Source organism: Dipteris shenzhenensis, chromosome 16, assembly GCF_047967505.1.
Source record: "Dipteris shenzhenensis isolate YYH24624 ecotype China chromosome 16, Dip_SZ_1.0, whole genome shotgun sequence".
NCBI lineage: Eukaryota > Viridiplantae > Streptophyta > Polypodiopsida > Gleicheniales > Dipteridaceae > Dipteris > Dipteris shenzhenensis.
Genome location: NC_141611.1, coordinates 17,199,367 through 17,224,042, shown reverse-complemented (window position 1 = coordinate 17,224,042; position 24,676 = coordinate 17,199,367). Strand labels below are relative to the sequence as shown.

Genomic DNA, 24,676 nt, shown 5'->3' with positions numbered 1-24,676 from the left:
TGCTGATTGGGCTGGTAGTATTTCTGATAGACGATCTACCAGTGGATATGTGTTCTCTTTTGGGAGTGCTGCAGTCACTTGGAGCAGCAAGAAACAACCTACAGTTGCCTTGTCGAGCACAGAGGCTGAGTACAGGGATGCAGCAATGGCTGCATGTGAGATAGCTTGGTTGCATAAGCTACTCTAGGATATGCATCAATCTACAAATGGGCCAGTTGTCATTTATTGTGACAACATGAGCAGTATACACTTGGCAAAGAACCCAGTCTTTCATGCTAGAACAAAGCACATTGAGGTGCATTATCACTATGTGCGGGAGAAAGTGTTACTAGGTCTTATTGATCTAGTTTATGTCAGCACAGAGGATCAGGTAGCTGACATATACAGATGGGCCAGTTGTCATTTATTGTGACAACATGAGCAGTATACACTTGGCAAAGAACCCAGTCTTTCATGCTAGAATAAAGCACATTGAGGTGCATTATCACTATGTGCGGGAGAAAGTGTTACTAGGTCTTATTGATCTAGTTTATGTCAGCACAGAGGATCAGGTAGCTGACATATTCACGAAAGCATTGGGCGCAGAGAAGCTGCGCAAGTTCAGAGACCTGCTTGGTGTGCAGGAATTGGGATTGAGCTCGAGGGGGAGTGTTGAGATATCGAGCTCCACTCGCGATATGCCAGGGTGACCGTTGTGTATTTATATCACCGACTTGTTCTGGAGATGCGGTTGGTACACCGCCCACGAATAATAGCTGGATGACAGCTATCCTTATCTACTCTAGTTTGTGGCTCAGTTAGTAAGCCACCTTAGTTAGTTGAGTTTGGTTTGAGACCCACATATAGGGTTCTTTTTTTTTCTTTGTACTAGAGTTCTTTTGGCTTTTACAACTAAGAAGAGGAAAACTGTTTTCAGCCTCCACCTTTGTGTGTATTCCCCCATTGTGCTTGTGAGAAAGCCTCAAGTGAGACTCCTTCCCTCTCTCCCACTATCTTCACAGGGGGTTCATTAAAAGAACCCACCGGGAAAGCTATTGTCAATTTATGGGAATAGGCCAAAAAACCAAGTCAAGATATTTGTTTTTTAAAGGTTGATACAATTGGATGGGATTCCCTTGTTTAGTCACTACAAGGTATGGGCTTGACCAACCTTTGTCTCCTACATTAAACTTCCTCTGACAAATGGTTTAGCAAAAGTGTGTCAATGGGGTTATGACAGAACCTTTTCTCTTAAGAAGATCAATAAGACGAGGAATCTCAAATGCATCTCTGCTTTTTGCTATTGCAACTAACTCTCTAGGGTGGATTTTTTGTGATAGGGTACAACTGGGGTCTCTTCATGTGTATTAAACACCTCGTTAATCAACAATTTGCTAATGACACCAATCTAACCCCAAAGAATACCCCTCAAGCTGCACCTCCAAACTCATGTGGAGTAGGCTGCACTGCGCCTACAAGCTGGTACTGTCCCTGGGAACACTCCCAACTGAGGAAGGAATTGCACCTCAGTCTGGTCACAGTTGCATGGCTGGAAATTGCACACACAATTGTCCAGGAACTGCCTTGGTATTTTTGCAAAGCATCAAGATCCCGAATAAATCATTTAAAAACATATTATGCCGCTTTGTCTAGTAAAAAGCCAACACTTGCTTGAACAGCTACGCTGTCAAAGAATCCCTAAAGGGACTACTTTCATATTACTGGGCATTGCCATGGGTTTGAAATTTCTCTGAAGGATAGATAGGAATGGATTTTGGAGAGATCTAGTAAGAAATTTGGTAGATGGAGAAGGTTTCAAGCCAACCTGCGAGAAGGAAAACGGTATTTATTGATAATCGATATTGTTTGCAAAGGCGGACTTTAAAAGCTACTTAATTCTCCAAATCATAGCCAATCTATACTACAATGCACATAGCCACAAATTAATGGGGGCTGATTTGGAATTCCAATGATGTGATAATTTCAAGGCTCTCATCATTTTGAGATGGCATTATTCACATGAGGCACTTGCACCAATTGATGGAGAGATTCCTGCAAAAATGAAGTCCAATTTGTTCTGATTGATTTACACCTAGTTCAATAAAATTACTGTACCTGAGTGACCATACTATAGAGGCCCAGCGATGAGCACAGCTCTAGAATCAGGTGCAGCAGACAATTCCAATGATGGATAAAAATCTAGATTCTAATAACTCTGAAATTTCAACTTGCCAACTACTTGACACATGACAACTGCTGAATTGGGACCACTTCTAGCAATGAATTTTTTACAAAGATATTGCTTTGATTCGAAGCTAACAAGATTTGTCCACATTTCCCCATTATTTCCTTGAAAAAGACTTCTATCAAGTATGAAAAATACCCATGTGAACAAGCTCAAAGCAGAAATAAATCATGCTGTGGCGAGGAAACCCCCCTAAAACAGAAAACAGAAAACTCAAAATGAGCTGGAAAGAAAACAAGGTTGAGGCTGAAAGTGCCACCTCAACCCTGCTCTAGTCTCTAAGAAAAAGGGGCAACCCGTCCATTCCCTAAGGAATATAACCCTTTTTTTCCCCCCTTATTTCTGTGGCTTTAATACCACTTGAGATAGTAACTCTAGTTCAAACATTTAATATCTGATATATAAAAGGGAAGTCCAAAAGGCCACTTGGATTAGAGGAGCTCTACACCCAAGAGGCATTAGCAAGGCTTCTAGGAAGCCGCAAGCCTTAGGCTTGGAAACAAATATGCCTATTCCAAGTGGTCCTGCGGTTTGGGTGGAGTAAAGATGGCCGCATAAAATTTAAGGAGATCACGCTCTGATTGAGAACGAGCCAACGGTGAGATTCTTGGTCCAATGTCACTGATTGCTCTGATTGTCTGATTTAAGGCCTGGGATTTCCTGGCCTTGAAACACCTCCATGCAAGCTGGATTGTGACAACAGCCCATGTTCTCCATGCAGAAGAGTAATATCGTGATTTCCTCTTCAACGTTTCATTGACAAACTTAAATCTAAAGTGTTCTGTGACAAACTTCAAATCTTGAGCCTCAAGTCCAAACGCTTCAGTAGAATCAACAGAGGTCAGTGTGGCAAATGAGGGAGGAAGCCGCCCAACAAATGCCCTTCGAAGACACCATGACAGCAGTTCATCTCCACAAAAATTTCCAGGCCCTAGATAGCATACGCTCCTCTGCCCATTGCTGAGTTCGTGACTGCTGTGGAGGTGCCCTCGAACAACAAAGAGCATTTGTTGTACAGGATCCCCTTCCCTAACAACCTGAAATGCAAACAGTAAGCACTGCTTATCTTGTCAATAAAAGACAGGGAGGACAAACTAAAAGAGTTTTTGTAAAGCATAGCCACATTCAAAGAAATCTAGTTGCAAACTTGAAAACAACCACATGAAGGATGAGCATACTGGCTTGTCAAGAACATATTAGTGTTTATGGATGATAAACTCATACCAAGTTCAATGTACCAAGCTAATAATAGTTTAAAAACACACTGCAATGACAATCTTCATCACGGAAAATTCCCAGTTATTTATAAAAAAGGCAGTCATCTTAACAGAACAACACAAACATACAGTGTGTCCTTCGAAACATTATAGAGAACTGGGAATCTGGCAATAAATGGAGCAAGCTTTCATTTATGCTCTACTCTTCTGTGATTTAAGCAAGGAATGAACCCCAACAGGTCCACACTCTGAAACTTGTACCAATGACAGTACTTTAAAGAACCTTTGAATTCCTCAATAGATATGTCACATATGTGAAGGATCAATGATGTGCGAGCATACATGGAGAAGATCACTGCTGGCTTCAGATCCGCACAATGTTATCTTATACATGGTGGGATGTGGCGTCAGTCCTAATATCCAGATGGACGTAATACAATAAGCGAGGCAACAATGTGGTAACCTTTTTACTTCTGCCCAAAGTTCATATTCATGTACGTGTCAATTTGTCCCTTTCACTCACTCCCAATTGCCAAATATACTTCAGTCTTCAAATTCTCTGTCAGGTCTATCCTACCAATTCATTTTACGCCTTGAAGATATTACCACCATCTTTGTGGGATATCAGGTTAATATTTCTTGTATCTGGAACCTACTACATTCAAATCAACAAAATCCAAAGCTTTCTTCACACTTCGACCACTCCGAGTTTCTATACGTGCCTTCTCATAACAGAATAATACAAACATATTGAGTGTCCTTCAAAACATTACAGAGAACTGAGATCTGCCAATATGGAGGAAGCTCTCATTTATTATCTATTGTTCATCGATTAAAACCCCTAGGGAAGCAGGACTTTGATGAAATGGTATGTCATGCATGGACTGAAGCAGTGAGCAATAGCTCTCATCCACTGAGAAAATGGAATGCATGTATAGAAGCAGTAATTAAGGTTGCAAAAGATTATGGTAGAACAAGAGAAAGCAGAAACAGAGTGCAGAAAGAGATGCAAGTTGGGCAAGGACTTCTTTGATCCAGGCTTTGCAGCTTTCTCCATAAGATCCGCATCTAGCAGCGTTATTGAGTGTTTTAAAGATCACAAGAGCATAATAGACTTGCAGCAGCCCATATACATTCAGGGCTCAAGTGGCTTGAAGAAGGCGATCAGCCCTCAGCATTTTTCTTTAAGGTGGCTAGGGAAAACAACAGAGAGAATGCATAACTGTGATTAATGACGAAACGGTTAAAATAATTACACGAGTTGTGGCAATTTCTGAGTTTCCGCCAGGCACTTAGCAAGCTATGCAGGCAAGACCAAGAGATTACAATGAGCAGATGAGAGCACTCCTTGCAAATATGCCAAGGAAGGTACTCCCATATGAGGCAGCTTTATTGCAGAGGCCTGGCTCAACAGAAGAAGTGAAATTGAAGTTATATAGTTGGTCCCTAAGAGTCCTAACAGATTGAATCCCAATCAGTGAAGACCACTTTCTATGTTGAACTCCACTTACAAGATAATTGCGAAGCTATTAGCCAACAAGGTTAAGTATATCTTGGGGAGGATAATCCACACTAATCAGTATGGGTTTGTCACTGGCAGAAACATTCACGAAGCAGTCCTAAATGCACTACTGGCAGTTGATTATGCTGTCATACAGAATGAAAGATTGATGATGCTCAATCTAGACCTAGAAAAGACTTAACGATAGAGTGAGCTGGGAGTTTATTTTGAAAACTATGGATGCACTGGGATTCGGAAAGGGTTTTTGCAGATTAACGAAGATGCTCTTCTCAAATGCCTGGGCTAAGATTTCCCTTAATGGTTATTTTTATCAGAGCTTTATGCTGCAGAGATCCGTAAGGCAAGGATGCCCTTTGGCTCACTGTTATTTGCTATAGTTACAGCACCATTGTTATGCCAGATAGACTACAACATGAATTTGGGGAGAATAAGAGGTATGCAACTGCTGGATGGATCTGCCTACTGCTCACAGTTTTTTGCAGAGGATAACACCAATTTTCTGGTTGGAACAGAAGAAAATGTGGCAAATTTTATGAGTGTGATTGATGAATTTGAAGAGATCTAGTAGCTAGGATTTGAAGAGATCTAGTAGCTAGGTAGGAACGGAATGGAAATGTGGAAAGCATAATGAAAAGCAAAATGGAAAGCAAAATGAAAGAACAAGTGCTAGGCAATGAGTACTTTCATTGTCATAATTATCAAGCCTCATGCCTTTCAAAAAAAAACAAAAAAAATGTTGGAATATGAAGCCAAAGTGAGTCAAAAATGAGTGCACTAGGTGTCTAGGGGGTGTTTTATAGTCTAGTGAGTCCTAGACATGCCACGTGTCTCTCCTTCCTCTCCCTCTCCTCTCCCTCTCAGCCTGCGCTGCCCCCTCCCTTCCTCTCAGCCCGCCCCCTCCCTGCCTCTCCTTCCTCTCCCTCTCCTTCCTCTCCCTCTCAGCCTGCGCCGCCGCCCCCTCCCTCCCTCTCCTCTCCCTCCTCTCCCTCTCCTCCCAGCCCGCCCCCTCCCTACCTCTCCTTCCTCTCCCTCTCCTCTCCCTAGCCTGCGCACTCCCTCCCTCTCAGCCCGCCCCCTCCCCTTCAGCCTCTCAGCCTCTCCCCTCTACCCCTCCCCTCCTCGCCCCCTACCCCCTCTCCCTCCTCACCTCCTATCCCTGTTCTCTACACCCCTACCCCCGTCCTTTTCCTTCCTCATTCTCCCACAGCATTTTTTGGAGCGGAAGGAGCCCCCAAAATTGTTAGAGTCGAGCTCCTCACCTCGATTGGCGATGGATATTCCATCAACCAATCCTACTCCACCTCCACCGGCCGCAAAAACTATTACTTTTTCTAAAGACGAGTTGTAGCAGCTCAAGAAGGATGTAGAGATTGAATGCTCTACCACGTTGCTAGCACGCATCTTCGAGTCTCACCCTTCCAGATCCCAAGCCAGAGACTGGATGCTTGCGGCTCTCCCCCCAGACCTCACGCCACGATTGTTAGATGTTCATCTTCTGGGACGAGGTTTTTTCCAGGTTATTTTTGACACTCCAGAGGCTGCGAGCACTGTGCTCAAAACTCAGTTTTTACACCTGGGACACAGGAAGATCTTCTTTGACGCCTTTGATATTGGTTTCGACCCAGTGGAGGCAGATAAGGAAATCTTTTCGCTCTTCATCAGATTTCCCGGGCTTCCTCAGGTTTACCATCGACTTCTTTCTATTATTGGGGAGCGTTTTGGCGCGGTTGCTGAGATCCCACCCGTCCCTGGGTTGCCATTGATTGCAGCAAAGGCAACCAAGGCTGATGGGATACCTAGAGTTAGGGTCCTCTGTAAGGATCCTAACCTCAAGATGGACCATGTTATGATCCAGCGCCCGGATGGTTCCTTTGTTCGCCAGAGAGTAGAGATTTCAGGCAGACAGGACCAGTGCAGGATATGCTGGACCATTGGACACTTTGCCAGGGATTGCCCCAGGAAGAAGAAAAGGCCCAAGAAGCCCTCTGGTACAGCTACCACCCCACGGCCTCGATAGGGGGCTGGTACAGGTCCAGCACTTGCTCCTCGGCCTCGATAGAGGGGTGGTGCACCTGCTTCTCGACTTCCGCATGGCGGTCCTCCTCAGGATGGTGGTGGTACAGGTCCAGCACCTGCTCCTCGGCCTCGACAGGGGGTGGTACAGGTCCATCACCTGCTCCTCGACCTCCTCCTACCTCAGGGGCATGCGACGCATTCCAGTGGGTTCCAATTCGTGTGCAGGTCCCTCCTTCAGTTCACGAGGATACACTAGTGGACTCTGCTTCACCTCGAGCTGTCCCTCCAGTCTCACATCGCACAGTCAAAGACACTGAAGCTTCGGCCTCCTCCCCGATTGCACCTTCTTCCCTAGAACCAGCGGTGCCAGACACTCTCCTTGAGGCAATAGAGGTCTCCGCAGCTGGGCAGACACAGGATCGAGAGCAATCCTCACTTCCTCCCTTGGATAGGGGGAAGGGGATGGTTTACACTATTGATCCTCTTCCCTCAGAGGGGATCCTTCGCACTCCGGTGTCTGGCTTGCTTCACAGGAACTCATTTTCAGCCCTGGCAAATGATTCAGATTTCCCAGAGGAGGAGTTTGTGCCCTCTACTTTTGGTGAGCCAGTGATTGGGTTTCCTGTTGACAGGGCTTCTTCTTCAGGTGGCAGGGTTCTTTCCCCTGTTGATTTTCCGCCACTTGGTTCCATTCCTTGCTCCTCGAGCAGGAGATCTTCCCCTGTTGAGGGGTTTGTTTCCGCCACTAGGTCGGGTAAGGTGTTCCACTCTACATCCTCCCGTCGATGAGGATTATTAGTTGGAACATACAGGGCCTAGGTGGCGTCTCAGCTTCATCCAGGTGTTACTGGGGGTTCCATTGATATGTTATTTATTCAAGAGCACAAACTGGATTCTAGAGATTGTGCCAAGTCAGGCAAGTTGCTTTCTGGCCATACTTTTTGGTCACCTGCCTTGGGCACCAAGGGGGGCACTTCTATTTCAGTTTCGCAGTCAGTTCTCCCCTTAGTTGTTGGACACGGAGTCATTATTCCCTCTAGAGCTCAGTGGATTATTCTTTTGATTGGAGGGCATAAGGTTGGTTTCCTTAACCTGTATGCCTCCAACATTAGAGGGGAACGTGTCCTTATGTGGAAGGATTTGCTCTCCTGGGCCCCCATTGCGGATTCATGGGTGATTGGAGGTGACTTTAACATGGTTGAGTTACCGTCAGACAAAAAAGGGGGTAGAGAAGAAGGACTTCACTCTTTGGAGAGAGCAGCTTGGGATGCCTTCCTTTTTCACTTCTGTGGCAGAGATACTTGGTTGGACGATGCCTTTCTTATTCAGCCACAGTCCCTCCTGTTCTCTTGGTCGAACAGGAGGCAGCAGATGCCTATTACTGCACGCATTCACAGATTCTATGTAAATGATTGGGCACTAGACAAAGGTGGATCGGTATGCATTGCTGCTGGGGTTTCCACTTCAGACCACTTTCCTGTTGTGCTGGCTATCTCAGAGCATCACTTGAGAGGCCGGTCTGCCAGCATCAAGATTCCAGATGCCTTGTACACAGAGGAGGACCTTACAGAGGTAGCCCTGCAGATATGGGTTTCTCATGTCCAAGGTGGGCAGCCATATCCATCACATGTAGCTGCTGCCCTTTCTGGTATTAGCGGCTTCTACCTCTCAGTTGCTTGTACCAGGAGACGAGATATTCTCAGACGTGAGATTGGTATTCGCCAGCAGTTGGCAGCTTTGCAGAGGGAAGAGCAGAAACGGCCTTCAAATGCTTGGATTTAGGAGCGCCTTGCTGCAGCAAGGGCTCATCAACAGATATTGCTTGATCAGAGGCTTGATCAGAGAGCAGAGTATGCCTTTCATGCACGGGAGTCCTTTTGGATTCAGATGGGTGGTAGAGTCAATAAACACTTTTTCTCTACTCTTGGCCCTCTCAAGGTATATGCCCCAGGCACACCTTGGGTTCTATGTGTGTGTGCTAGAGGCACAGTTAGGTGCCCATAAGCACTGTTAGGTGGTGGTAGATGCCACATAGGATGATTGAGAGATTCTAGGAGCTGATTGAGGAGACGATTGTGGAGCTTGGTGGCTCATGTAGAGGTGCCTACATATGGACCTCACCTTTCTTCATTCCATAAGCAAGCAAGCATTCTCTCATTTCATGTTCAGCTTCGTGCTTTCCTTTCACTTCTTCAACATGGTATCAGAGCACTATGATCCTCCTTGAGCCCATTTATGCCATGTCATCTTCTCCTTCTTCTTCACCTTCCTCTCCATTTTGCCCCTTTCTGCCCAACCACTTGGAGGGCTGAGTTCTCTACCTACAAGCAACCATTCCCAGGGTCCTTCTGGCTGGAGAGACCCTTCATATGGGCGACCTTTGTTAGAGACTCACTGTGCCCACCTATGAGCCCCCGATTTGAGGGGACAAGGGGCAGTGAGAGGTAGGAGGCCTGGGAAAGAGAGACCCAGGCTGACATCATAGGCAACCAGCACACGGGCTGGTTGTTGCCTGCAACAGCAGAGAAATAGGGGGGCCTTGTGCCTCCCTTGGAGGCGTCTACAGTCCCATGGACTGGCTGCACAGGGCACCCTTTTATAGGGGCCTATGGCAGGGCCAGTCGGCCCAACCAGGGCCACCGACCAGGGCCAACCCTAGTCGGATTTCCAGGGCAGTCTAGTCGGCCACCAGATTGGGTACCGACCCTGCTGGTCGGCCAACCCAGAGGACCTGGGCAGTGCCTATAAAAGCCCCACTCCTTGTTTCATTCCAGCATCCAGTGAAGGACAGAAAGCCTCCTTCCTAGGCTGTGCTGTGCACTCAGAGCTGGTTCAGTTTGACAGAGAGAGTTCCATCAGTTCTCCTTAACACTTGGCTGAGTTTTGTATTGCTCCCTTGGAGCCAGTTTCTGCCCACCATCCAGTGGATGAATATACTCTTTCTCTCTCTCAGTTTAAGTTATCTCTGAGTGAGTGTTTATTGCATCTGTGATCAGTTTTCTAAGTTGAGTGTGTGGAAGAGTGGGAGAGATCTGGGGTGGAGGTTTAAGTGATTCATTCCCTCCTATTCTCCAACATGGTATCAGGACCAAGCTTGATTCCCAGAGCAGAAAATGTATCTTTGTTGGGTATAGCGAAGAATCCAAGGCCTACCGCCTCTTCGACCCAGTAAAGAAGCAAATCCTTATCAGTCGGGATGTTGTCTTCGAGGAAAAGGAACCTGAACACCAGGAGGAGCCTCAGATTGAGGAGGAGGAGATTGTTCAACCCCCGAACCCACCCCGCCCCAGATTGACCATCCAAGAGGTGGCAAAATCAGAAGCTTATGTTCCACAAGATACTCAGGAAGAGCAGGATGTTCCAAACGAAGTTCCCGTTCCTCCTTCCACAGAGAAGCAGAAAAGGTTGCCCCAATGGTACCTACGGACATTGGAAGAGTCTCGGGTCACCGAATTACCTGAGAGTAGCAGTTCCGGATTGCGGCGGTCTCAACGTCTTCAAAAGACCCCATCCGTGAATTTTGCATTGGTGGCTCAGCTTGATGAGCCAAGGACCTTCGAGGAGGCGAAGGACAATCTAGAATGGCAAGCTGCCATGAAGGCAGAGATGGATGCTATCCTGAAGAACAATACCTGGGACTTAGTGGCCAGGCCCCTGCAACGGAAAGTCATCGGCACTAAGTGGGTATACAAACTTAAATACAAATCAGACGGCAGCTTGGATAAGTATAAAGCAAGGTTAGTGGTGAAAGGTTTTTCTCAAACTGAAGGCATGGATTTTGATGAAACTTTTGCTCCCACAGCCCGCATGGTTACTATCCGGACAGTGATTGCCCTTGCTGGCCAATTCCAGTGGCCTATTTTTCAAATGGATGTGAAGTCCGCATTCCTTAATGGAACCCTGGAGGAGGAGGTATACGTGGAGCAGCCACCGGGCTTTCAAGATCCACGGTCCCCATTAAAGGTCTGCAGGTTGAAGAAGGCGTTATACGGGCTGAAACGGGCCCCCAGAGCTTGGTACCAAAGGATTGATATATTCTTTCAGAAGATAGGGCTTAGTCGGAGTCCTTCTGAGGCAAACCTTTACTTGTTCATTGAGAAGGGATTGCGACTGGTACTCATCCTCTATGTTGATGATCTTATCTTGACAGGTGATCATGTCAAGAAGATTTCACAGGTCAAGGAGCTACTCATGTCTGAGTTTGAGATGACTGACCTTGGGTTATTACATTACTTCCTTGGGATTGAAGTAAAGCAGGCCAAAGACAAGATCTTCATTTCACAGGAGAAATATTGCAGAGAACTTCTGAAGAGATTTTAGATGGAGGATTGCAGGACAACATTAACTCCCATGGAGGTCGAGTGTTCACGACACATCTCAGCCGGTTGATACTCCCTTGTACCGACGATTGGTAGGAAGTTTGCTTTACCTTACCAATACTCGACCTGATATTTGTTATGCAGTTGGGCTATTATGCCAGTTCTCTGCTTCTCCCAGGAAGAGTCATTGGGATGCAGGTTTACGGGTGCTGAGGTATCTGAAGGGTACTTGCACCTATGGGATCACCTACACCAAAGGCATCAAACTAGGCGGGTTCTATGACAGTGATTGGGCGGGTGATGCTGACACCAGAAGATCGACAACAGGGTATTGTTTCTTACTTGCATATGGTGCCATCTCTTGGCTAAGTAAGAAGCAACCCACAGTGGCCCTTTCATCTACAGAGGCAGAGTACAGAGCCGCGTGTACAGCAGCTTGTGAGACACTGTGGTTGAGGTGGATTTTGGAGTACATGGACGTGTGTCAGGAGGATGCAACAGTGCTGATGTGCGACAATCAGAGTTGCATAGCCATTGCCAAGAATCCAGTGTACCATGCGCGGACCAAGCACATCGAAGTTCATTACCACTTTGTTCGAGAGCTCATCATCGACGACGTGATCGAGCTTATCTACTGCCCGACCGCCGACAACTTGTCCGATCTCTTCACGAAGACACTCCCTCGAGAACAGATGATGGAGCACCTCATCAAACGCATGGGGATTGGCCCACATTTGTGACATTGAGAGGGGGTGTTAGAGACTCACTGTGCCCACATGTGAGCCCCCGATTTGAGGGGACAAGGGGCAGTGAGAGGTAGGAGGGCTGGGAAAGAGAGACCAAGGCTGACATCATAGGCAACCAGCACACGGGCTGGTTGCTGCCTGCAACAGCAGAGAAATAGGGGGCCCTTGTGCCTCCCTTGGAGGCGTCTACAGTCCCATGGACTGGCTGCACAGGGCACCCTTTTATAGGGGCCTGTGGCAGGGCCAGTCGGCCCAACCAGGGCCACCGACCAAGGCCAACCCTGGTCGGATTTCCAGGGCAGTCTGGTCAGCCACCAGACAGGGTACCGACCCTGCTGGTCGGCCAACCCAGAGGGCCTGGGCAGTGCCTATAAAAGGCCCACTCCTTGTTTCATTCCAGCATCCAGCGCAGGACAGAAAGCCTCCTTCCTAGGCTGTGTTGTGCACTCAGAGCTGGTTCAGTTTGACAGAGAGAGTTCCATCAGTTCTCCTCAGCACTTGGCTGAGTTTTGTATTGCTCCCTTGGAGCCAGTTTCTGCCCACCATCCGGTGGATGAACATACTCTTTCTCTCTCTCCGTTTAAGTTATCTCTGAGTGAGTGTTTATTGCATCTGTGATCAGTTATCTGAGTTGAGTGTGTGGAAGAGTGGGAGAGATCTTGGGTGGAGGTTTGAGTGATTCATTCCCTCCTATTCTCCAACAACCTTCCACGTCAGAGGAATTAGACAATGGTGCTCACAAAACCGCGCAACAGCCACCTTCTCCCTGACGCTATTTCGTGCAAAACGACTTGCTGGAGCAGCCATTTCGAAACTCCTTTGAGCCACGCTTGCACAATAGCATGAGCTAGCCCCTGTCCAAATTTGAAGTGAAATGGTCCACCAGGGAGGGAGAAACAGACAAAAAACCAGTCGACATTCAAGCTCCTGGCTATGGCGACATGACGCAGCATTTCGCCTCTCTTCTTCAGTGGCTCTTCTCTGGTATACCAGCTTTATTTCTACCTAGAAATCCCCCTTTTCTTTGCTTTGAAGAGCGAGATACAAGCCCTCCAAGATCAAGCCTTTGTTTTGGACAGTTTTGACAATGTTGTGAGTTTGGTGCTACAATAGATGCTACTTTAGCATTTCTGATGTTTTAAAGTGTTGAATAGCATCGGTACAATTGTGGCTACAACTTTCCTTTAGGTTGCTATACCTAGATTTACTTGGAATACTTTCATTTAGCCACCTCTATGAAGCATGCAAGTTGAAGCATCATTTCCATTATGATTTTTAGTATGGAATTTGGTTACAAGTCTTTGCTACACTAAATGCTTGTACTTTGAAAGCTTTTCAACTCTTTCTAGCCTTGTAAGAGAGTAGACACGGCCCATTTTGGGTTAGACCCTCTCATGGCTACCTTCTTGAATATGGATAAGTTCAACGGTAAAGGCTTTCACACATGGCAGATGAAAGTTAAGTTTGCATTGATGAGGGAAAACCTCTGGGGGCTTATCAAACCTGCTTCAACTTCTTCTTCAACAGCCTCTAATGCTGGAGAATCCTCAGCTCCTACACACCCGGCACGAGATCCTACTAGAGAGGAGAAAGCCTATGGCATTATTGCTCTTGGCTTAGGAGATGACTATATTCATCACATTTCTGATTTGGAGTCTCCTTCTGAAGCTTGGCAGAAGCTTGATATTATTTTTGGTGCTAGCTCTCACATCTCAAAATTGTCACTTAAGATTGCTTTCTTTGAATTGAAAATGGCTAGTGGCACTCCTTTGGCTGCCCATGTCAATCACATGCGGAGTCTCATGACTCAACTTGCTTCTATCAACTCTCCAATCACTACAGATGATGCAATGGCAGTATTGCTCAAAAGTATGCCTGAAGATTATGATCATGTTGTTACCACATTGAAAAATCTTCCTAATCCTACTCTTGAAGGTCTTATTACTGCTCTTCAAGAAGAAGAAAGGCACAAGGAACTCCGGAGAGGCAATGACAGAGCCTATGCCATAAAAACTCAAATGGGCAAGTTTTCACCTTTTGCAAACATTGTGGGAAGACTAATCACCTCTCAAAAGATTGCTTCAAGATCAATCCTTGCAAATATTGTGGCAAAAACAATCACCATGAAAAGTATTGTAAGGCCAAAAAGGAAGCAACTACAAAACCAGAAACTGCCAATTTACTTTCAGTTGATGTGCCTCCACAAGATGAGGCCTCCTATGATGATTATGCTTTTTGAACCATCTCCATATATGCTCCAGATCTCTCTTTTATGTTGAGTCAAGGTACTCTGCCTGGATAGTCCTCCAAAATGAATGGAATAAACTATTGTGTTCTTTGTAAACACCTCTGATCACCATATGATGTAGGCCATGTGTATGTGCTCCATGGTACCTCCTGCAGACATTGTGTGCATGTACATGCAGGGGAGATAACCATTGGAAGGTCTTATGTATCCCTTTGTTTACTTCACACCCTTGGGAACCCTTGCTAGCCATAGATTTATCCTTGACCACCATGAGATGGCATGAGAAACTATGAGACTAGATGTATCCTTGACATAGCCTGAGGCATTCCCTTGAGGGGGGGTTTGATGGGATATCTCAAGGTGTATGCCCCAGGCACACCTTGGGTTCTATGTGTGTGTGCTAGAGACACAGTTAGGTGCCCATAAGCACTGTTAGGTGGTGGTAGATGCCACATAGGATGATTGAGAGATTCTAGGAGATGATTGAGGAGATGATTGTGGAGCTTGGTGGCTCATGTAGAGGTGCCTGCATATGGATCTCACCTTTCTTCATTCCATAAGCAAGCAAGCATTCTCTCATTTCGTGTTCAGCTTCATGCTTTCCTTTCACTTCTTCAACATAGACATAGTAGAGAGAGTGTATCCCAGCTTATTGACTCACATGGGGTTTTACAGACAGAGCCTGATGATGTCTTACGCATAGCTTCAGATTTTTATGCCACCCTTCTTACTGCTGATCCTGAGACACAGGATAGAGAGGATGCTAGACAGGCTATTTGGCAGAGCATCCCTTTGTTGGTGAATCTGGATATGCATGTTTTGCTCGATGCACCTTTCACCAACACAAAGTTCAGGATGGCACTTTCAGCCCTTCTTTTTTCATTGCATTTTGGGATATGATTGGAGACTACATTACTTCAGCCCTGCAGGCCATTTGGGACTCTGGCGAGATGCCTGGGTCGCTTACAAAGGGTCTCATCCATCTTATCCCGAAAGGAGGTTGCAGAAATCTAGTGTCCCAGTGGAGGCCTATCACACTTCTGGGGACTTGTTACAAGATTCTGGCTAAGGCAATCAGCCTCTGATTGCAGCCCCTTCTCCCTGATCTTATTCATGACACTCAGACGGGATTTGTGCATGGCAGAAGCATTTTTTATAACATTTTCTCTTTCTGGGAAGCTTCAGAGTGGGCCATGCAGAGTGGCCAGAATCTAGCCATTCTACTTTTGGATTTTGAGAAAGCTTATGACAGAGTAGACTGGGGTTTTTTGGAGGGCACCCTTCTACGTTTTGGCTTTACTGATGCTTGGATCATAGGTGTTTCCTCTTTGTACAGATCAGCCCACAGCCAGGTACTTATTGGTGGGGTAAGGGGTGAGAGATTTCAGATTTCGAGATCAGTCCGTCAGGGATGCCCCCTTGCTCCTTTCCTTTTTTTGTTCGTGGCCGAAGCTATGAGTATCTATGTTAGATCTCAAGCTGACATCTTTGGGCTGAGACTTCCCATCAGAAGGGAAGAGGAGCTACTTGACAGTGAGTTGGCAGATGACACAGCAGTTTACTTGGATGCCACTCCACAAACGCTCACTTCTTTTAGGACAGCATTGGATTTATTTTGCTTGGTGGCAGGGGTGCAAATAAATTGGCATAAATCCAATGGCTTTTGGATCAGTGATGAGGACACTCCAGTTTGGGGGCTTGACATAGGATTCACTTGGGTTCAGAGGGGTGTGCCTGTCAGGTATTTGGGCTGCCAAGTCGGCTTGGATATTTCTTCCACGCAACAGTTTGCTCCCGTATTGGAGAGCATCAAGAGCAAGCTCCTTTTTTGGAGCTCAGCCAAGCTGGATCTTGCCTCTAGAGTTGTGGTGGTCAACCAGGTCCTCTTGGCCACGGCCTGGTTTGTTTGTTCATGCTGGTGCCGTTCTAGGGACTGCATCATTCAGCTCAGGAGACCGATCAGAAACTTTCTTTGGAGTGGGCTTGATGGCACAGCAGATGCCTTAGCCAGGGTGGCATGGGTTGGAAAATTGCCTATCAGGGCTAGGATAGCCAAGTGGAATCCTAGAGTATCACCTCTTTGCCATATGTGTGACAGGTTTAAAGAAACTCATCTTCATATTCTATGGGAATGCATGTTGACCCGGAGGATTTAGCGGGAAGTAACTAATAGGCTGAACAAACTACACGTTTCCATTAAGCCAAGCTGGAAGATGGATCTGTTAGGAGAACAAAAGTAACTTGAATGAGCTGACTGCTGACATATGAGATGTGGTAGCTTATAAGAGCTCTCATAATATGGCATATCTGGAATTTCAGGAACAAGGTGGTCTTTAAGCTCCTAGTGGATGAGATTTTTGTGGACATTAAAAGAACACTTCAGTACTTTGGAAAAAGACTCTTGGATTAGAAGTTTTTTGTCTTGTCTAGAAGACAGTCAGTTTTTCTATATGTACTTTTTTCTGTTTTTGACTTATTAAAATTTTGAAGTTTTGCCCGTAAAAAAAGGAGGAATAAACCAACAGGTCCACAATACTGTATTTTTAAAAACCTTGCAATTCCTCAATAAACACGCCACATATGTAAGGATCTGCCTGCCAGAATACATGGAGAAGATCACTGCTGGCTTCCGATCCACACATGTTATCTTATACATGGTGGGATGTGGCGTCATGTGTAGAGATTACAAAGATATGGTGTTGTAGGCATAAAGTCAACCCCATGGTTGACCAGTAGTACTTGGGTACTATATCTACCAAGTACTTGTATTGTTTCATTTGAAAATTTCTATTGGAGCTTTCTTGTGTGTACACTCTTACTCACTTGTGTTCACAACACCTGTCTCCACTTTGTTCCTACATTCCGTCTCCAGAGCCCATTCCCACGCTTGCTTCCAGACTCCCGCAAGCTTGGTGCTCTAGTGCGCGTTCCTGGTTTTTCATGTACTCCCATAGGTTGCATTGTGCAGTCAGTGGCATTTCAAAGCAGCTAGTCTTACTTTGCATTTGCAGCAAGCATTTGTTTGGGATTTGCAGGCACATTTGCAGCCAGTTGCACTTTTGGGACTTGCAGTTCTTTTTACAGTTACATTTGCAGCTTGTGGGTATCCCATTTTGCATCATGTCGACTCTTTCAGACAGTTTTGGCAATTTCTCCGAGGGTGACAAGCGGGATGGACCAAACTATGCCTTGTGCTCATTCATGCTTAAGAACATCTTGGTTGGTAAGGGCTTGTGAGATATTGTTAGTGGGGATGAGGTGAGGCTAACAAGCTCATCTATATCCAGCACAGTTTCTTCAGATCAGACTACAAGCAGATAGCAGACTGCTACACCCCCTCCTGCTAGTCCCATAGCATCGACGGAGGAGCAGAAGAAGTTTGACCGCCGCAGTGACCAAGTGATGTTTTTTTATTGCCACAAATATGAAGAGGCACATTATGACGACTATCAAGTCGTGCAAGGATGCAAAGGCAGCATGGGAAAGATTGGCAAACATGTATCATGTTAAGAATGAGGCAAGGGCCATTGCCTTGACAAATCAGCTCAAGGATCTCGAGATGCAAGAAGGCCAGGCCATCACTAATCATATTGCCATGATCACTGATCTACGTGATCAGCTTGCAAGTATTGATGAGGAAATAGAAGACAAGAAGCCCGTCTCTATTACTCTCAATAGCTTAGCGCCCTCATATGGCACATTCGTCACTTCATTGACCATTGTTCTCGGGGAAGCCCCACTCTCATTCGATGAGTTAGTTGGACTTTTGTTGTAGGAAGAGGAGAGATGCTCAAATTTTGCCAAAGCCTCTCATCAGGGTAAGCAAGCGCTTGCCATGGGTGGAAAGGGCAAATTTCAAAAAAGTTTAAGCCAAAACAAAGCCATACAACTCAGCCCAAGGAGGGGAATGCAAGCAGTTCAATAAAAATCAGAAAAATGGCAAATGCAATTATTGCAAGAAGCCAAGACATTGCATCGCAGAGTGTCAGAAAAGGATTGCCAATGAAAAGAAAAGGGACAGCTCTAGTAGTAATTCTGTTGCCCCTACTGAAACTCGTGCTTCAGATGCACATGGTGAAGCTCATCTTGCCCAAGGTGATAGAGATTTTGTCTTTGCTGCATTTAGTGAGAAGATGGATGCCAGGGGGGATTTGAATGCTGAAAATCAATCAAGGGATGCTTCCCTTGTTGCAAGTGATACATGGTATATCGACAGTGGTGCTACTAAGCACATGACTCCTCGCCAGGAGTGGTTTGAGAGCATCACACCTGTTCAAGGCAGACAAGTTACGTGTGCCAATGATGCTTCTCAAGACATCATCGGAGTTGGGCACATTCCTATTCAGCTTGATAATGGGAAAGTTAAGTATATCCGAGATGTTTGGTATATTCCAGATTTAAGGCAAAATCTGATTTCAGTTTCAAACATTGCCCATGATTAACATATGTTGGTCAAATTTCAAGATAACCAATGCAGAATCAAGGATCCAAAGAAAGGGTATGAGGTATAGCAACAGGCACATATGACAGAGGCTTATACAAGCTTGATGCTCAACCTTATGATCAAAAGGTATTGGATGTAGCAAACACTTCCCAGGCTGATTTATGGCATGCCAGGTTTGGACATGTTCATCACAAGGCATTGTCCTTGTACAACAATAATATGACTCAGGGAATGCCAAAATTGCAGCAACCAGCAAATGAAGTGTGTGAGGGGTGTGCACTTGGCAAATTGCATCGCTTGCCATTCAGTAAACAAGGCAAGAATTGGGTCAAGGCAACCAGAGTGTTGCAGATAGTGCACAGTGATGTATGTGGCCCCATGACTATTCCCACACATAGAGGAGCAAGGTACTTTGTGACCTTTATAGATGACTTTTCCAAGTTCACATGGCTTTTTCTCATGAAGGAAAAATCTGAGGTGTTCTATTGGTTTCAGGAGTTCAAAGCTATAGCTGAGAACAAAACCAATTCTAGAATTGGAACACTCAACTCAGATAGAGAGGGAGAGTACATGTCACATGCATTCCAGGGATTTTTGAAGCAGCATGGGATTAAACATCACTTGACATGCCCTTACACACCACAGCAGAATCCACTCCCTGAGAGGAAGAATCGTACTCTCATGGAGATTACGAGATGCATGCTGAAATTCAAGAGAGTCTCAAAGGCTTTTTGGGAAGAAGCAGTTGTGACAACCACTTACATTCAGAACAGATGCCCTACCAAAGCTTTGGTTAATGTGACTCCATTTAAGGCTTTGTATGGCTTTAAGCCAAAGGTTAGTCATTTCAGAGTTTTTGGCTCAGTGGCATATGCTTTGGTTTCAGATGCACATCAGACAAAGCTTCATGACAAGAGTGTCAAATGCATTTTCGTGGGATATAGCACTGAAAGTAGGGGATTTAGGCTTTATAACCCTGCTGCCAGGAAGGTAATAATCAGCAGAGATGTTCTCTTTGCTGAGAAAGGGTACATGCAGCCCGCTAGTGCAAACTTGCCACCATACGATGACACCTCTTTGGACATCATCCACTTTGAGGATGATGAGATGGAGTCTCTTGATGCTTCCCCTTCTACTTCTCATAGTTCAAATGGCTTGCCACATATTGAGGATGGCTCTCCCTTAAATGTTTCAGATTTGCAGCCAATTAATGAAAATAGATAGCCTCATGTTTGGAGACATTATCAACATCGTGAGGCCACTAAAGATGTTGATGCAGCCCCGAGTGGTACAGCAGAGAAATCTATTCCACGTTGGGCAAGGTTGACCATTCAAGATGCTAAGGATCAACCTACTTTGGGAAAAACCAGGGCCAGCACTCAGAAAAATCAGAAAAATGTCAATTTTGCTTTGATGACCTTAGTGATGGAAGCTGAAAATGAGCCTTAGATGCTCAGCATAATCCGGCATGGCAGAAAGCTATGGAAGCTGAGATTAAATCCATTGAGAAGAATGCCACATGGGACTTGGTTGATGCGCCCATTGGAAAAAATGTGGTTGGCACAAAATGAATTTATAAGATGAAATACCATTTAGATGGCACAGTTGAGAAATACAAAGCCCGTTTGGTTGCCAAGGGGTATGCACAAGAGGAGGGGATAGATTATGAGGAGACTTTTGCTCCAGTGGCCAAGATGACCACCATTTGTTCTGTCATCTCTCTTGCTGCATTTTATGGCTGGTCAGTGTACCAGATGGATGTCAAGACCGCTTTCCTAAATGGAGATCTTAAAGAGGAGGTCTATGTACATCAGCCCCAAGGTTTTGAGGTGAAGGGACAAGAGCACAAGGTATGCAAGCTCAGGAAGGCTCTATATGGACTGAAGCAAGCACCTCGTGCGTGGTATCAGAAGATACATCAGTTTTGCTGTCCCACGGCTTCATAAACACTCATACAGAGCCAAATCTTTATGTTCTGCAGCAAAAATCAGAATTGGTCATGTTGGTACTATATGTGGATGACATCATACTCACTGGCAGTGATTTGCAGCAAATTACAGCAGTGCAGTCCGCTTTACGTCACAACTTTGACATGACAAATTTGGGCCTATTGCATAATTATCTTGGCATTGAGTTTTGGCAGACCCATGATGGAATCTCTATGTCACAAACAAAGTATTCGAAGGGATTGTTGCAAAAATTTAAAATGGAGAACTGTAAGCCTGTGGCTACTCCATTGGAAAAGGGACTCAAGCTGAGTAAGCATGATACTGCTGAAAAGTTTGATGGCACTTTGTACAGGCAGTTGGTTGGCAGTTTGATATATCTATGCTCCACATGGCCTGATATTGCCTACACCACAGGGCTTTTGAGCCAGTTCATGCATTGTCCCACGATCACACATTGGAATGCAGCAAAGAGGGTTCTCAGATATGTCCATGGTACTCTCTCTCTTGGCTTGCATTATGCTTCAGATTGTGATCTAGCGCTAGGGGACATTGACGACAGACAGTCCACTACTAGCTATTACTTCTCATTGGATTCAGCTTGTATCTCATGGCTCAGTAAGAAGCAAGAGCGAGTCTCTCTTTCCTCCAGTGAAGCAGAGTACAAAGCTGCAAATTCACTACGGAGTTAATGTGGTTAAGGAAGCTTTTGCATGACTTACATCATGCACAGGATATCGAAGCAAACTCTATCTTCTGTGACAGCCAGAGTTGCATTGCCATAGCCAACAATCTTGTCTTTCATGCTCGCATAAAACACATTGAAAATCATTATCATTATGTACGGGATTGTATTTCTGATGGCTTCACTGATCTCATCTATTGTCCATCTGAGGACAATGTGGTGGATATCTTCACCAAAGCCCTGTCAACAGATCTTTTCTTACAACATCGACATGGCTTGGGGATCAGAGACATTCTCACAATGTCAAGGGGGATTGTAAAGTGATTCACAATGACATTGTTTTCATGTACTCTCATAGGTTGCATATCCATCTGGATGAATTTGTGCAACCATGGTACTTTAGGTACTGTAGGGTACACCCAAGGTACTTTCAGCCATATCTTTGAGGGGGGATTTATAAGAGATTTGGTGTTGTAGGCATAAAGTCAACCCTATGGTTGACCAATAGTACTTGGGTACTATATATACCAGGTACTTGTATTGTTTCATTTGAACATTTCTATTGAAGCTTTCTTGTGTGTGCACTCTTGCTCACTTGTGTTCACAACTTGTCTCCACTTTGTTCCTACATCATGATCATCCAAATGGAATTAATACAATAAGGGAAGCTTGCAACTTAAATACTCATACGAATATTTCCTTAAAAAATCTCACTCTAAATTAACATGATATTTTCACTCATAAAATCCATTGAAGTGAACGCATATAATATAATAGGGAAAATTTTTAAGGAGCTTGAAAAAGCTTGCAAACAAGTGATTCACATTGGTATTGGAGGATAAATTTTGATCTGCAAATAATGATCCATATCCCATCATGTCCCGATGGTGTACGAGGAAGATCAATGATAAAATCCATGGCAATGCTCTGCCAGGGTCGATCGGGAATAGGTAGAGGCTGCAGCAGTCTAGCCGGCTTCTGCCTGTCATATTTCACCTTCTGGCAGGTGATGCATGTCTTGACATATGCCTCGACATCCTTCCTCAATAATGGCCAAAAGAAATAGTGCTCCACAACTTTGATGGTGGCATCAATGCCTCTATGTCCTGCATAGGGTGGAGCATGACTGTCTATCAACACTTTGGGCCTCAACTGTTTTGTGACACGCAATCTGCCATGCATCATGAGAAATCCGTCTTCGAGAGTATAGTGCTCATGCCTCTGTCCATCAACCAACTTATCATAAATCCGTGAAAAATCAGCATCATTGGCATATTGATCCCTCATGGCATCAAGCTCATTTGATCTTCCTCACAATTGATCGATCCTACATAAATTTGATTTGGATTGATCTATATGCAATGAAAACCCCTTTTCTTTGATATCTTGAATTCAATCATGTGTTAGAATATGAACTTTTTGTAGTTTGGTTAGCACATGTATGTATTGATTTGAAGTCTTAAGTTTGAATAAAGTAAGTGCTAAAAGTATGTGATTAGCCATGTGTTCTTGTAGTTGTTATAGGTTTTATTATGATGTATATATGGGTTTCATCATGTGTTCAAATCATGAAGTACTAGCTTTGAATCATGTTTATATTGTTTCCAATACAACATTACTAAAAAAACTCGCCAAAATGTGGGAAATGTCAAAAAGCTCACTAAAATATCACACCCCGCTATAATAGTACCAGATTGGATTTCAAGAAGGCATCATGACAATGATTAAATGAAGTATAGGAGCCATCATTAACTAGATGTCACTGACCCCTATGCTTATAGTCCACAACTTACTATGTCATGAAGGCAATATAGCAGCCAAGATGCCAATCTAGTTCAGTGAGAGGTTTCAGTGATATTAAGTTCAAACCCTACCCATATAGTGGAGTTGTGAAACCATGATGAGTGCCTTGTCAATGATGGTATGGTAATTGTCCTGAGCTGACTGTGACACTTAAGGCCCCAAGAATCATGTCAAAAGGGCAATGTCACTACCTAATTAGCAAAATTTGAGGTTGCTGCTAATGTTATAATATATTGGAGACAATGAAAAATACCATTTCCCCCTTCGTGAAAAGATGCGGCTTAACATGATCACAAACGTTATCAAGAACAAGATTGTCCATCTGCTCAAAAAGAGGCACCTGCAAAGATTACGAATCAAGATAAGGGCTAGAAACAAAAAAACGTTTCTATTCCAATTCTTCCACATTACTTTTTTTTTTTGGGCCAGGATCCACATTCAAAAAGGTTTTTACCTGACGAACAAGGTCAAGGAAAAGGTGTCTCTTGATATCAAGTCTCAACCCTTCTGGTAGATTGAAAATAATATTCTTTTCATCTACACCCCGTGTTGCAGCCCAATAATGTCGTTCGTATCTTCGTACCCGGTGTCTCAACCGTGCTGGGAGTTGTCGACGTCGCATCCACCATTCAAGATCTCTCATCTTCAACTTCATCTCTTCCTTTTTGGATGTGATTGCCTGTAAGAATACCTATCTCAAGGAAGAAATATGCCCAGGTAATCACATAGGCTTAGTAAGAACAATATGCAGCACAGGGAAGATGTATGTATTTAGATATAGCCAAAAACAAACAGAAACAGATCACATATGAAAGATACAATACTTGAAGAGAATTTACATTACTTAGGCATACCTGGATATTTCCAATAAGTAACGTGAAAAGGAGTAGACCACATGTTACAACTATAATACAGAAGGCCACTTCCACTGACTGATCACTTGGTACCAATGCATTACCAAAGGAGCTAAAACAAGCAACAAAGAGATCATTTTTTTGTGTTATTGTATTGCTCTTATGTCCAAAGATCAAGCAGACTCTGATTTGTAATTTAACATGAGATATGCAGTTTTCATCATGAAGTTTCATACACACAAAAGTACCTCAACTCTATAGTATTGCTTCTTTCTGATACATTGCATGAACTTCCAGCATCAATGAAACTATTTGTCTACAGTAGATCGATTGAGCTTACAATATACCTTAAAGTCATCACACCCCAAAAAATTGGAAACAAAATCTTTGAAGGCCAATTGGCTTGCCCTGTCACTAGAGGTATAGTCCACTGATAGATACCATAATTAATGACTGAATTACTTGCAGTGAAGCAATTGGAAAAGGCAGTTTGGTTACTATTCCACACGGACCCTGGCGTATCATTTTCTAGGCCTCCATATGATATATAGGATGAGAGCAGCCCAAAAAATTAAGACTGCATCCGTTCAATCCTTTGCATTGTGCAATGAGACAAGTAGAAACTCGCTGGGATGCCAATAGATACCAGCTA

At 44.6% G+C, this 24,676-nt stretch overlaps 1 protein-coding gene across 1 annotated transcript; it reads right to left on the bottom strand.

Moving 5' to 3' along the window:
- Positions 1–2,565: 2,565 nt before the first annotated feature.
- Positions 2,566–24,475, bottom strand: LOC147892623 (cyclic nucleotide-gated ion channel 4-like). Its single transcript, XM_087387063.1, has 5 exons — positions 24,372–24,475; positions 24,025–24,136; positions 23,625–23,861; positions 23,424–23,510; positions 2,566–3,261 (listed from the first exon to the last, which is right to left on the bottom strand). Exons 1-5 carry the CDS (start codon positions 24,380–24,382, stop codon positions 2,734–2,736), a joined length of 975 nt encoding a protein of 324 aa, XP_087243189.1. The 5' UTR covers positions 24,383–24,475; the 3' UTR covers positions 2,566–2,733.
- Between the last annotated feature and the right edge of the window lie 201 nt (positions 24,476–24,676).

Excerpts from the sequence above, each read along its gene's own strand:
- LOC147892623 (XM_087387063.1), bottom strand. Across the intron at positions 23,862-24,024 it reads TACTTATTGGAAATATCCAG|GTATTCTTACAGGCAATCAC; the intron begins GTATGCCTAAGT and ends TCCTTGAGATAG. Across the intron at positions 23,511-23,624 it reads TCCTTGACCTTGTTCGTCAG|GTGCCTCTTTTTGAGCAGAT; the intron begins GTAAAAACCTTT and ends TAATCTTTGCAG.